The 13,922-nt window shown below is 40.7% G+C and overlaps 3 protein-coding genes across 3 annotated transcripts; 1 reads left to right on the forward strand and 2 right to left on the reverse strand.

Moving 5' to 3' along the window:
• The first annotated feature begins 73 nt into the window (after positions 1-73).
• LOC118784374 (C3a anaphylatoxin chemotactic receptor-like) lies at positions 74-1,054 on the forward strand. The gene has a single exon (XM_036538605.1). It carries the CDS (start codon positions 74-76, stop codon positions 1,052-1,054), a length of 981 nt encoding a protein of 326 aa, XP_036394498.1.
• A 5,048-nt stretch (positions 1,055-6,102) lies between these two features.
• On the reverse strand, positions 6,103-7,104 carry LOC118784375 (C3a anaphylatoxin chemotactic receptor-like). The gene has a single exon (XM_036538606.1). It carries the CDS (start codon positions 7,102-7,104, stop codon positions 6,103-6,105), a length of 1,002 nt encoding a protein of 333 aa, XP_036394499.1.
• Positions 7,105-9,983: 2,879 nt separating this feature from the next.
• Positions 9,984-12,148, reverse strand: LOC118784066 (chymotrypsin-like protease CTRL-1). Its single transcript, XM_036538056.1, has 7 exons — positions 12,097-12,148; positions 11,554-11,657; positions 11,375-11,454; positions 11,165-11,246; positions 10,823-11,003; positions 10,489-10,619; positions 9,984-10,170 (listed from the first exon to the last, which is right to left on the reverse strand). Exons 1-7 carry the CDS (start codon positions 12,146-12,148, stop codon positions 10,009-10,011), a joined length of 792 nt encoding a protein of 263 aa, XP_036393949.1. The 3' UTR covers positions 9,984-10,008.
• Between the last annotated feature and the right edge of the window lie 1,774 nt (positions 12,149-13,922).

Genomic DNA, 13,922 nt, shown 5'->3' on the forward strand with positions numbered 1-13,922 from the left:
GGGAGACATAGAGAATGTCAGCTCTGCTTACAATATCACTGCAAGCCCTGATGAAAACAGAGAGCCTATTCATATGCATTTGCCCTCTATAATCATCTACAGCTTGGCATTTCTCCTTGGCACAACTGGCAATGGGCTGGTGATCTATGTGACAGGTTTCAACATGAAGAAGACAGTGAATGCTGTTTGGTTCCTCAACCTTGCGGTGGCAGATTTTCTTTTCACAGCTTTTCTGCTTTTCAGCATCGTCAATTTGTATAAAGAGTTTGACTGGCCCTTTGGAGAGTTCCTGTGCAAACTCAACACCCTGGTTGGGGCACTCAACATGTTTGCCAGCATCTTCATCCTGACAGCCATTAGTCTTGACCGCTGCCTGGCTACATGGGTGGTTGTGTGGGCCCAGAACAAGCGCACACCACGCAAGGCTGAGATAATCTGCATTATCATCTGGGTAGCTGCCTTAGTATGCAGTCTCCCCTTCCCTCTCTTCCGGGTCGTCAAAATCTACAATACCACCAACTGGAGAGTATGCCAGTATGAATTTCCCAATGGTTTACAGACCTACAAGCAGCTGATAATCTTTCGCTTTGTTGTGTGTTTCCTCATCCCCTTCCTGATCATCGTGGGGTCATACTTGGCTATTTGTGTGCGGATCAGATCCCTCCACAGAGAGAGGACCTTCAAGTCCATCCGAGTCATCCTGGCCGTGATCCTGGCCTTCTTTGTCTGCTGGCTTCCCTTTCACGTCTTTCAATTTCTGGATCTAAAGAGTAAATTACAACCCGGTTCAATCCCCAATGAGGCTGTTGTGAATGTAGGGTTGACAGTGTCCTCCAGCTTGGCCTTCTTCAATAGCTGTCTAAACCCATTTCTGTATGTCTTCATGTGCAAGGACTTCAAGAATAAGTTCCGTAAGTCATTCCAGGCAGTCCTGGAAGGGGCTTTCTCAGAGGATTTCTACTACTTCAGAAATTCACGCAGGTCTCAGTGCTCCCGCAGTTCCCTGTCAACGGGAATGGAGCACAGAAACCATACTGCCACCTCACTAGTCTGAAAGATTTTGACAGCGTGGCGCCACAAATCTGAGGCAGGGGAGTCATTCAAAAGCAGCACATCTTGCACCGTTGTATTCACGGATGAAAGGTTATGGATTATCATGTATAATGTGTAATGTTGACCTGATGTATCAGGACTTTTGCCTCAAACATGATTTGTTGACAGCACTGACATCATACAGCATGTTTTTACAGTCAGTTAGTTAGCTGCCAAATCATCAATTCAGACTCAAGTCCCTGGAAACCGGAATTATTGGTGACTGTTAGCGTGTGGGCCGATGATTAATTCTGTAAATTTTCAATTGAATGGCTGATAAGCAGTTTTGAGCAGGACAACAGGCCTTAGGAGTAGTACAGGTGTATACAAATATTTTCTTCAGAAAAACCTGATATGAAAACTTAACTTTTTTATGTTTTTATTTAAATTGTTTTTTTATTTGCAATGTGTTTACAGAAACAGGGAAACGAAATATATTAAACTTTACATGAATTATGTCTTTGATATGAACTGTTCACAATCCTATTTTGCACTTCATAATAAAGACTTTCTTTTCCCTTAACTGTGTTGTCACGACTGGATTTGTATGTCACGCGAATGGTACATGTTCTATTTGTTTATCAAAGCATATAAACGTAGTGAGATCTCACATCAGCAAGACCCATAATTCAACACAACCATAGCACAAAAATCTATACTTTTCTTGTATTGATAGAACATACTTTAAGGGTTTATGAAAAAGCTCTTTATAAACATAAAACTCGAACTAATCTCTGCAGCTTTCACCCCGGATCTGGGTCTGTATTTGTCAAGCCTCTCAGGGTAGGAAATACGTCCGAAATGCATGAAAATTCTGAGATCTATGTCAGATCTGTCCTACTCTTACTCCAAAGAGTAAAAGCGATTTGTCAAGACTCTTTAGACTTAAACGTAGGCTACTGCAATTTCGGAAAGCATATAGGCGGCTACACTGAGGCAACGTGCATGCACTTTCCGGAAGGGTAAAAACGTTTTGCATAACTTGACAGCTTAGAGTTGTTAAAACTATATCGGTGAGATAAGCAGGGTATTTATTTGTCACCGACCTCCAGCGACATCGTCGACTGTGGGAAGAACGTAACCACTTACTGCTATAATTAAAGTAACGTAATCTCTGTATTTCTTGGCGACATGGATTTTTTTTCTACAATTTGAAAACAATTTCACCCCGCTAGGATGTCACCTACTTGGTGGTAAGGCATACAATGGCTGATGTGTCTATTCTCACGACCGCTTGTACGAGCTCAGCTCAAATACAACAGCTAGCTACACGTCATTTATGTTGCATTTCGATATAACAATATACTGCGCTGTATGAAACCAATGCATGACTGAAACAATATTTCGCATATCAATAAGGAACACAAAAACAGTGGTGTCCTTGCCCATAGCATTCATAAGATCACACTTAGTGGTGTGGAGGCGGGAATTAGGCAGCTAGAAACCGAGATAACACGTTCTCAACGAAAGATTCCTGCAACAGCTTACGCAGGTCTGTACAATATCTGAAAGCAGCAAATTCGCGTTGGAATGTGTCTAGGCTATTATTTCTTAATAATAATATTGTATAATAATAGTAACCTTAATGAAGAAATGAAGCGATATACGTTATCAACAAGCACAGTTCCTAATAACTTTATTTCTTTCAAGTTGACGAAGAAAGGGAGCCATCCGTACACATTTGCTTACATTTATTAATATCTGTGAGATGATTGATCATGTGTGCAAAAACTGCACTGCTACGACCACACAACTGATGTCAACTATTGCATTTATTGGAAGTAACTAAAACACAAGTCTACGTGTTTCATATCAATGTATCAATACTAATTTCAAATTTGTTTTTGTTATGAATGGCGTTTTAAAATCATTACTACTTTAAAATGTGAGGTTCTGAAGCTAAGACAGGTAAATAGTTCGTGTACAAATTGCAGGTGCGTCAGTCACAGAAACAGCAAAATGGTTTCATATGTCAAGAGGGATAACTGCATCAGGAAAGAGGAACAGAGGTTGTTAGTTGAAGCTCACTAACAGAAATAGGCAGACACGTATCAGGATAGATGCTAAAAGCACAAACAGCTTCAAAAATTTACACAGAACTGAATCTACACCTCCGTGACCCAGCTTGATTTAATGACCACATCAGGAAGAAGAGTTACCAAGAAAAAATATAAATGCACATTTTGTCATGGACTGTCCAACTGACGCCACGTTATGGGCCTATCCATGACCTTCGGACGGTTAACTCTAGAGGGACGTCTAGCCAGGCATACACAGCTATATACCCCACTGCGTGACTGCTGGATTATATAATGTGGTCACAAGCTTTAAGTATTTGCATGAAAAAGTACGTCCTGCTCAGAGGGGAGAAATTACAAGGCATTCATACAGTTAAAAAGAGGGAACTAGGTGGAAGGAATGTTGTCAAATATGGATGTGCAGCAAACACCACTTGAACTACAGTTGCATAACAGAAATATGTATTCCCACAATACCTACAAAATGTGATCTTTGGATGTGGCTGAATAACAATATACAGCACATCCAAGAAACACTTCTTTCTTTCCCCTTATTTAATAAAACATCATTACAATCCATCACTACAATAAAAATGCACAGACACACCACTGAAATCATTCTTTTAGCATTTACTGTAATTCTGTACATATTTGCATGCAAGGTAAACCAGGACTTTGGACTCTGCACTTACTGGTTCTCAGAAAAAAATCATATTAATGAGTCTACAGTTTCTTCACATTTCTCTGCTTCTCTACAGATTGGGAAAATGGTTTGAGAAATGATAAAAAGAAAACCTGTGGAAAATGTCTTTGCCCTCCCTTGCCTATGTATTGTGACATACACTATATGGACAAAAGTATTCGGACGCCTGACCATTACATTGTAATGACTTTGTATTCAAATACATACTTTAATATGGAGTTGGTCCCCTTTTGCAGCTATAACAGCTTCCACTCTTCTTGGAAGGCTTTCCACAAGAGTGTTTCTGTGGGAATTTGTGCCCATTCTTTCTGTAGAGCATTTATGAGGTCAGGCACTGATGTTGGACGAGAAGGCCGGGCTCGCAATCTCTGTTCCAGTTCATCCCAAAGGTGCTCAATGGGGTTGAGGTCAGGGGGTTTGGTGCGGGCCAGTCAAGTTCTTCCACACCAAACTCATCAAACCATGTCTTTATAGTCCTTGCCTTGTACACTGGGGCACAGTCATGTTGGAATAGAAAAGGGCCTTCCCCAAACTGTTGCCACAAAGTTGGAAGCATAGCATTGTCCAAAATGTCTTGGTATGCTGAAACATTAAGATTGCCCTTCACTTGAGATAAGGGGCCTAGCCCAAACCCTGAAAAACAGGTGTGGCCAAATACCTTTGTCCATATAGTGTATGTATTAAACATTGGTATTAAAGTCAGTTGCAGGAGTCTATAGTTCATCTTGGAGGTTAAGTCAGCATTTTGAAGAGATGTTTAGAAAAGCCCAAGCTTCCTATTTTCATAAAACAGAGGAAACATTGCATCTTGACTTGATACCCCACCTTGATAATTCTTTTGTTGACTCATTTCCCATTTTTCCATGTCATTCTGACTCACGCTGATGTTGAAAGTTCAGTACCGATGAAACTGCGATTCTCATATAATGCAGTAGATTAATGAAGTTCAGAAGTGAGTGCTTAATTTGACAGGAGTCTCCCCACTCTGTGGAGTGAGAAAACCTACAAATCTCATTACAAAACACATTACTATCTATTAAATGCATGCTTGCTATTTAAAGAATGTTGTAAAATTGTGTCACATTCTTGTTTGTTTCATTTTTTGAGTACTATTATGTTATTACTCCAAGTGTTTGCTTACTTGCCGCAACAACTTTAGATTCATCTTGGAAAATCACATACTATGCTGAATTATTTGTGAAATAAGTTTCACTTAATTAATGACACAATATGTTTTTATTATCATTTACATTGTTTATTATTCAAATATACATTATTATATATGATTATAATCTCAAATTAAATGATCTCAGTCATTAAAAATGATTTTTTTTTTCAAAAACTGTTGAACATTACTGAGTACAAAAGGAAATTATTACAGAAACAAAATATATTTCAAAAAATGTGTACATACATATGTACATACAGCCTACAACACATAATGTTATGTGGTCACGGCTGTGGGTGTGCATGAAACCCCTTATTTTCTTGTAGCCACATGTATATTTGACATAACAGCAGATGTCCTAATTTATGACACAACATGGAAAAAATTCTCTATGCACAACGAACTTTTCCACTACTTGATAAGTATCTATAGATTTTACCATCTTAGCATCTACTAAGTCACTAAATGTAAATGTAACATACATGGATTCACAGTTGAGAATGTTGCTGATACATGTCAGTGCACATAAATTCCATTGCCTGGAGGAGGTTTAGCAAGCAATAATCTTAACACTTTGAAGCAGATTGATGCTCATAAATACAGGGAAAGGTGCTATTTGCATGTTTCTCAAAAATGTATAGAAAGAAAGTTAAATGCATTTTCCAAATGCATCTCTGAAATCTCTGAATTATATATGAATTTAGATTAATAAAAGTATTTTAAAGAGGTTTAACAATGTGCAAGGAACTCTATCATGATAGGGTTTCGTAAGAGTACACTGCATACATTTATGTAAAAATAACATTATTAACCAGTTTTTATTTGGTTCAACCCGGTTCAGGAATGTTATGTTTGGGGAGGAACACAATAACGGAAAAGTTAAAATACTGTTTCCACGGAACGTTTGAATGTTTTGAAAAACAGAACCTTTTGAAAAAAATTTGGGTTTGAAGCCCTGATTTAAGAGTTTCATGAATGTATTAGGAATTCTATCACGATGAGGTACAGCATGGACATTACCTAATTTAAGGCCCATCTATGACATCTTGACAACTATTTCTAGTTGCATTAAACCTGGAAGTCTAGGCTACAACATTATGTTGCATGATAACTTGATGTTGCTAGAAGGACTGGGAGTTTCCCTCTGCGTCTCTGAGTTCAGTGACTTCCACCTTTACAAACGTGGAAGCGCGGGAGACACTCAATAAGGGCAGCTCTTCATAAAAGGCCCCCTCCAGGACCGTCAGGATGGACTGACGGAGCTTTTTCTTGAAGTCTTCACACATGAAGACATAAAGGAATGGGTTCAGACAACTGTTGAAGAAAGCCAAGCTGGTGGACAAAGGCATCCCAATATTTATGGCTTTGTCAAGGGCCTCATCGTATTCACTTTTACTCCATTTTACCAACAAGAACTGAAAGATGTGAAAAGGCAGCCAGCAAAGTATGAAAGTCATGACTACAGCCAGAATGATTCGGATGGACTTGAAAATCTTCTTTGACTGGAGGGATCTGATGCGTACACCAATAGCAATGTAAGAAACTACAATGACCAGAAAGGGTATGAGGAACCCTGCAAAAAAGCGAAACATAACCTCATTTGTAAATGTTTCAATAGTTTCGTTTTTGTGTGCACATAAAGTACCATTCCCCTCTGAAATGGCTGCCCGAGGGATAGCATATGGGAGACTGCAGCCCAAAGCAGCTAACCAGATGATAATGCAGATTATCTCAGCCTTGCGTGGGGTGCGCTTATTCTTGGCCCACACAACCACCCATGTACACAGGCAGCGGTCGATACTAATTGCCGTCAGGATGAAGATGCTGGCAAACATGTTGAGCACCACAACCAGGGTGTTGAGTTTGCAGAGGAAATCCCCAAAGGGCCAGTCATAGCGTCTAGAGCTATTGACAATGGTGACAGGGAGGAAAGCTGTGAAGACGAAGTCTGCCACTGCCAGGTTGAGGAACCAGACTGTGTTCACTGTCTTCTTCATCTTGCAACCTGTTACATAGATGACCAGCCCGTTGCCCGTTGTGCCAAGAATAAATGCCACACTGTACATGAATATAGATGCAAGAGGCCGTGGTTTGGCGGCAGGACTGCTTTCATTGTTGTCCATTATCTCTTCAAAATGAAAAAGAGAGCAATTTATCAGATTATGAGCATGTATCAGCTAATTGGTCTTCAAGGGTACTATAAGGAGGGGACTTGCAAGTTAAAAACAAGACCAGAAAATTTATTTATAATCTGTTAACGTATAATGTGACATTTATATGTCATTGGTACAGTCCCACATGTGATCTTGCTTTTTTTGTCTTCAAGCAAGGTTTGAGTAAAATTTTACTACTGAATCTCCACAAATGTTAGTAAATGTGAGCACAGATTCATTAGACACAAGACAGACCACCTTGAAATTGACATGCTAATGATCCATGGGGTAACATGTCACATTTCAATTTAAATTTCAAATATAATAAGAATGTAATAAAAAAAAACTAATGTTTTTCACGTTCTAAGAACTACACCCTTGATCAGGATACCAGACAATGCCAAGCTCTCATACAATCTATAATGTGTCTGTCAAAATATTGTTTTTAAGAGTAATGAGGCTTTATATAGCAGTAATTACCTTGCTTTCAGCTACCTGTAGTTCTCACATAGCTTGGAAACCAAAGAGTCAGCTGATTACTTACCAAATATCCCTTTACTTGTGTTCATCCTTAGGCTGATGTGCCCAGATGGCAGCTTGTCCACAGTGAAGAGGCTTTGCTCCTTCTCCTAATAAAATGAGAGAAGTATCAAACTGCTGTCTATGTGCATGTGTTTGTGTGCGAAACTGTAATGAACGAGCTGGAGAGGGAGTGAGTCTGCAGAGGAACCTCCTCTTCTGAAAGTTATTGCATACGTCTTTATTTATTACAAAATGGGAAGGAGTACTGCGATATCTCGAATAGAGCTGCAAAGATCAGCAAACCTGACCTGGGGTATGCGGTCTGTTCTCATGCTATGTTTACTCACTTCAGTGTTTTTGAAGTTGCATGCACCTTGTTGTTTGCAACTTGTCTCCTGCTTTGAGTGAATAAAACAGACCTACATCACATTGACAGTGACAGGCAACAAGTTTTGCTTGGCATAGATAAGCTTTTCCTGGTAGTTTTTAAAAGTTGTTGTAGAGACACATGCATGAATGTTAACATTCAGCATGAGCCAAAGACGAATGAATTATTCAGTTTGAATTATGAATTAATTACAGTATTATCTACTGTATAGAAAACAAAGGGGAACTGGCAAGGCGCTGATGATTGATGCTTTGATATCACACAAGACAAGATTGTGATCAAGGTATTGTAGTTTGCACAGTGCCAATTATCATGGAGATACACAACAAACCTACGTCACATTGACAGTGACAGACAAGTTTTGCCTGGCGTAGATTAGCTCTTTCTAATACTTTGTAAAAGTTGTTCTAGTACCTGAGACAAAAGCATGGATTTCAACATTCAGCATGAGCCAAAGACCAACGAATTAGAGTGAGCTACCAAACAGAAAAGAAATGCAAACTGGCAAGGTGCCGATGATTGACGCCTTGATATCACACCGGACAAGATTGTTACCAAGGCATTATAGCTTGCACAGTGCCAGTTATCATGGAAATACAAACAAAATATTGTATAAATTGTTACACAATGCAACAAGATATGTCCAGTTTCAACAAAGAATATCTCTCTTAACGTCAACAAAAAATTACATGTTTTAAAATGTGACAAAGTGCGAAATGTGATGAGGTGTGATAAAGCCCATATGATTTTAACTAATTTAACACACTGTGAGCACAGGGTAACTAATAAAGTTTAGTTTTAGTTATTTGGGACTGAGGGTTGATCATTATCACAGTGCTGCTAGCAAAAATGGGTAGTGCTTTGTAGGGAACCTAAACAGAATGATGTGTTGTTGTGGTTATGTATTTTACATGTGTTTTTCACATTTGCTGGGTTTGTGTCCGGCTTCTTAAGGGGAACCCATTCAGTGCCATCAGTTTTGTAATTGTTTTTCATAAATGTGATGGAACCTGAAGTGCCTGGGAAAATGTTTACGGCAAGGACATTATTAACACAACAGTCATAGCTGAAGCCAGACTAAATCACATGTGCAGCGATCTTGGCACAGTTCACCTGTGTGCACCCTGAGCTGTGTCAGTCCTCTGTATATCTGGATACAACTAAGCTGATTTAAAACTAAGAAATATTAATTGCCCTATTGCATACTCACTCTGAGAAGGAGTAATCTTAGTTGGCTTGTATAACGGAATGAATGTACGTAAAACCGTTTGAAGACGCTATTAAGTGTCAGAAGCCATATCGGACCAAAAAAAGGTCACTGGTGCAAGTCCTTCATAAGTTCATAGAAACACTACATATAGGAAGGAAACAAATGGAAGAGGCAGTAGTCTTAACTGTAATGACCAGGACCGTATGAATTATCAGAATTCTGAGAAGTGAGCAATCGCACAAGCAAGCATAATTCAGAGTAAAGACATCATCAGCTTGGCACATACAGAACAAGGACAACAACAGAAACCCTCCCATTTTATGAAAAACTAACCACAGCTACTAAAGCAACAGGGGGTCATCACTGTAATGTAGAAAAGTACATCATGCTCTTCAAATTCAGTAGAAATGATCATTACTTTTCTTGGTGCATTCACGCAAAGGAAATTATTCACCAGGAGAAAAAAAGTTTGTGCTGGAACCAAAAACTGTTTTTGTAAAGCAAGATGCGATATTTCAAGTGATCCAATGCTCACTGAATACCTTGTCCTCTAGCCTTGATGCAGAAAAATGGTGCACCCATCTCTTTAATTAAACTATTTTGATGATGAAATTGAAAACCTCAAATTCAAACGCAGTTATCAAATCACAGAGGGAGGCAGACTGTATAGTTTTTATTGATTTATTTGTTTGGTAGCTTTAAATGTGTGGTATCACTGTTTGGTGGCTTGTTTCTATACTGCGCTCTTCACCTCCTAGTTGTAGGCTACAGTCTGGTCGATCCAGCTGCGCAGGTAGGACACTCTGGCGTAGACGGCGGGTGCACGCACGTTGCAGTTGCTAGTGCCCCAGGACACAATGCCCACCTGAGACCAAACTCCACTTCTCTCACAGACCAGAGGACCGCCAGAATCACCCTGTGCCAGGAGAGAGGAGAGGGAGAGATGATGCTGGCCACTAGACTGGCAGAGGAAGACATGAGAAGAGCCACAGTAGGTGAAGTGTACAAGTTGGCAAATATCAAGTGGATAAATGAGAGGAATAGGAGAAGATAAAAAAGTTGGTAATAAGTAACTGGTATGTGTGGCTGCGTATGTGCATGTTTGTGACTGTGTGTGCATGCGTGTGTGCATGCGTGCGCGCGCGTGTGTGTATGTGTGTGTGTGTGTGTGTGCGTGCGTGCGTGTGTGTGTGTGTAAATGTGTAGGTGGATTGGTGAGTATGTGTGTGATTACCTGACAAGAGGACACTCCGGAAGCTCCTGCACAGATCATGGCATCAGTGATTCTGTTCTGGCCCCAGTACTGCTTACACTGAGCTGGGCTGAGCAGGGGGAGCGCCACCTGCTGGAGGTAACGAGGACTTGCTGGATGGGGAGGGAATAATATGAGGAATGTGGATGAGGGTGACATAATACCAAGAAGCACAACCATAAAGCAAAAATGGCCGTGGCTGGCTGTGTTCTCCAGAATTAAACCATTATTCTTCTAAATGGCTGTTTGGGGTCAGGGAGGAGAGCTTTTCATCTGACTTATGAACGACTAGAAAACAGACCCCTAGTTCACTCACAGGTGGTTCCAGTTCTGCCCCAGCCAGTGGTGACGCAGAGAGTCCCGGAGGGGACACTGGTGCTGGAGGTGGCCAGGCATACAGGGGACACGCGGGGTGTCATCTGGGCTGGAGAAGACAGCTTTAGCAGGGTGATGTCGTTGTTGAAGTTTTGGCTGTTGTAGTAGGGATGAGTTATAGCCTGTTGAAAAAAAATATGCATTTACTGTTAGCGCATATCCTCTCTGCTGAAGCATATCTTTTGGATATATAGTGTATGCACCTGCACTGTTTGCAGATGTGAAAGTATGAAATTTGACACCGCTTAGTCTGTCTGCCACTGGCCAGCACGGAGGCCCTTACCCTGGCGATGGACTTGACCTGGATCTGCTCGGTGTTGGACTGGCGATCGTGCTCCCCGAGGATGACACGGTGCCGGGAGGGGCTGAGGAGTGCGAAAAACAAAGGGGCTGGGGGTGTGTGCATTGTTAGCATAAAGACGACCACACGCGCATCAGCAGGACTCTGTGGAGCATTTTGTGAGAAGCGTCATGCGTGCACAGGCCTTCTTACGAGACACCGCAGTGGGCAGCAGTGACAACCCAGTACTGGCTGATAAGGGAGCCTCCGCAGAAGTGGAACCCAGTGGCGTCCTGGGGGGGGGGGGGGGCAGAGGGTTATTACTTTGCATGCAGTTTAAAGATTAGAGGCTTTTGATGGAAACTGATAATTTACAGGGGAAGTGCACTCACTTGAAGGGACACCTGCCAGGGCCAGGACCCAGGCACGGCATTCTCTCCGTTGACAATCTTGTTGTACCCGCTCACCTGGGGCTTGATTGCTGGCACTCCGCAACCTGTGATCCAAAGATGTGAGGGAACAGAGGTCCAGTTCACAGTTCAATGACCGTCATAGGGATTGAAGGATGGTCGTGTGTTATAAATGTGTGTGTTATGAAAACATTACCAATACATTGGACATCATATAATAGTGTACACCTGCTACATGAAATTTACAGGTCCTCTCTACTTTGTCTTTGCACTTACTCTATCATTTTGCAGCTGTAGTGTCTCATTTAGCTCTTGGTTATATGTGCTAAAGTCAAAGTCACAAAAGTCAAAGTCATTTCTGTATTAGCTATGCACACAATAGTACACATCTCCAGTGATACTACTATCTTGAGGAAGCAGCTACTGAAAACATGTACGAAAACAACTTCCTTCCACTGCCCGATGCTCAAGATAAAATTTTCCACTGCTACCTTGCAGCTGTACCACTCTCCAAAAATCGCTTACCGAAAGCAGAGCCCACCAGAGCCAAGCAGCTGACGATCCAAAACATGGCCATGTTTCAGGGTGTGGTACACGTCCCTACACCTCGTCCTGCTCCCCTTGGGGTTCTTATACCCTACCCCGCTGTGAACTTTGGGCTTTATATCTTGCTCTCCCCTCGGTGTCCTCAAACAAGGACAGATAGAAGTGGGAAAGGCACAGCATGGCAGGCAGCAGGTGGAAGTGTCTCACTGTGGGGTTTTTTTTTTTCTCGGTACCAGCACACGTTCTGTACTGCATGGGCAAGTCTCCCACTTACATTAGCATGAAATATGTAACCAAATGGAAATTTAAACAGATGCCTGGTGACTGGGTGGTGTGCTCTGCCCTGATTTCCAGCATTTTGCGGTTGTAGTAAACGCAGCATACTTGGATAAATGGAATAATTCGTTGTTTATTTTGACAGGCAGTTTTATGTAGCCTTTCATGCGAGTAAAACTCCAAGGATTTCTGCAATTATAAGACCAAAGACCAGGACAGATTCGCAGATGTGTCTATACACAGGAAAAAGCATCAAATTCTATCATATTTGTATAATAATAAGAAAGATTTTTCCATGTTGTAGCTGCTTCAGAATCTTTGCTCTGGCTCCCTGTAAGATATCAGACTGCATGCTACCACTGCAGAGAGAGCCCTGTTTGGTTCCTCTCACCTACAGCATATGCAGAGCTTGTTTTGGTAAAAAGTGCAAAGTAGCACGTGATACATCTAGTTTGAAAAGCTAATGAAAATCTGTTATGATTTCCTTTGTAATCAGACACCATCTGTCTATACCGCTGAACCTCTCATACTGTGTGAGTGGGTGGGGCTTTTGGGAATTGTCTAGTTCCACTAAACATATTTTTGTCCTCCTAAACAAAATAATATTTTGTACACTTTCTTGTATAAAGTAAATGCAGCCTGAAATATTGAATTTTTACACATACAGTATTGCCTTCTCATAAGGGATCCATCTGTGCTTCCATATGATGGATCAACATCAATGGCCACTCTGTCATTACATTACCTGGTCTTGATCATGACCACAGAATTTGAATTTAATCATATATATTTTATCCAGCTCCTTAGAAAGCCGTTTATCTCCCCAGACTCAGTCTAACTTGCTTTCAGTTTATGTGACTTGTATATCTGATGTATTTCTCCATTTATATACACATTTACATCACTGCATCTTTTAGCAATTTATGCAATGGAAATTATTATTATTATTATTATTATTATTATTATTATTATTATTCTGATGTGCTTGATTAAAAAGTTTGATCAGGGTGACAGAGAAACCATAGAAATCTATTTAATCAGAGCCCCTGCAGACAGAGTAAACAGCAAAGTACTTCAGTAAGTACCGATGAAGATCACATACTTGTATCCCACAAGGATAAACCATGTGTGGAGTATGGACATAATTATAAGAGTGTGGAGTATGGACATACTTATAAGAAAAAATCTATTAAAGTATTAATTCAGTTATTCAGTTAATTCAGCCATAATTTCTGCATTGCAGTGGCCTTCACCTTAGGAGACAATTTTGAAAAAATGTGACAAAACAAAGTTTATCAAAGGTCATGCACCTAAATGGCCCGTTTTTCCATTCTCATTTTACATAAACGTACTCATCCATGTGTACAATCTAGTGGTCACCTTAGTGCATTGGCTGCTCTTGGCAAGAATCTTATCACATGTTCCACCTCCTGAAGTTTATACATACCCAGCAATAATCTAGGAGCACATATGCCCATGTCCCACTGGGGTCCCACTACAAGTCCCACTGAAAAGACCTTTGGCAAGGT

Source organism: Megalops cyprinoides, chromosome 10 (genome assembly GCF_013368585.1).
Source record: "Megalops cyprinoides isolate fMegCyp1 chromosome 10, fMegCyp1.pri, whole genome shotgun sequence".
NCBI lineage: Eukaryota > Metazoa > Chordata > Actinopteri > Elopiformes > Megalopidae > Megalops > Megalops cyprinoides.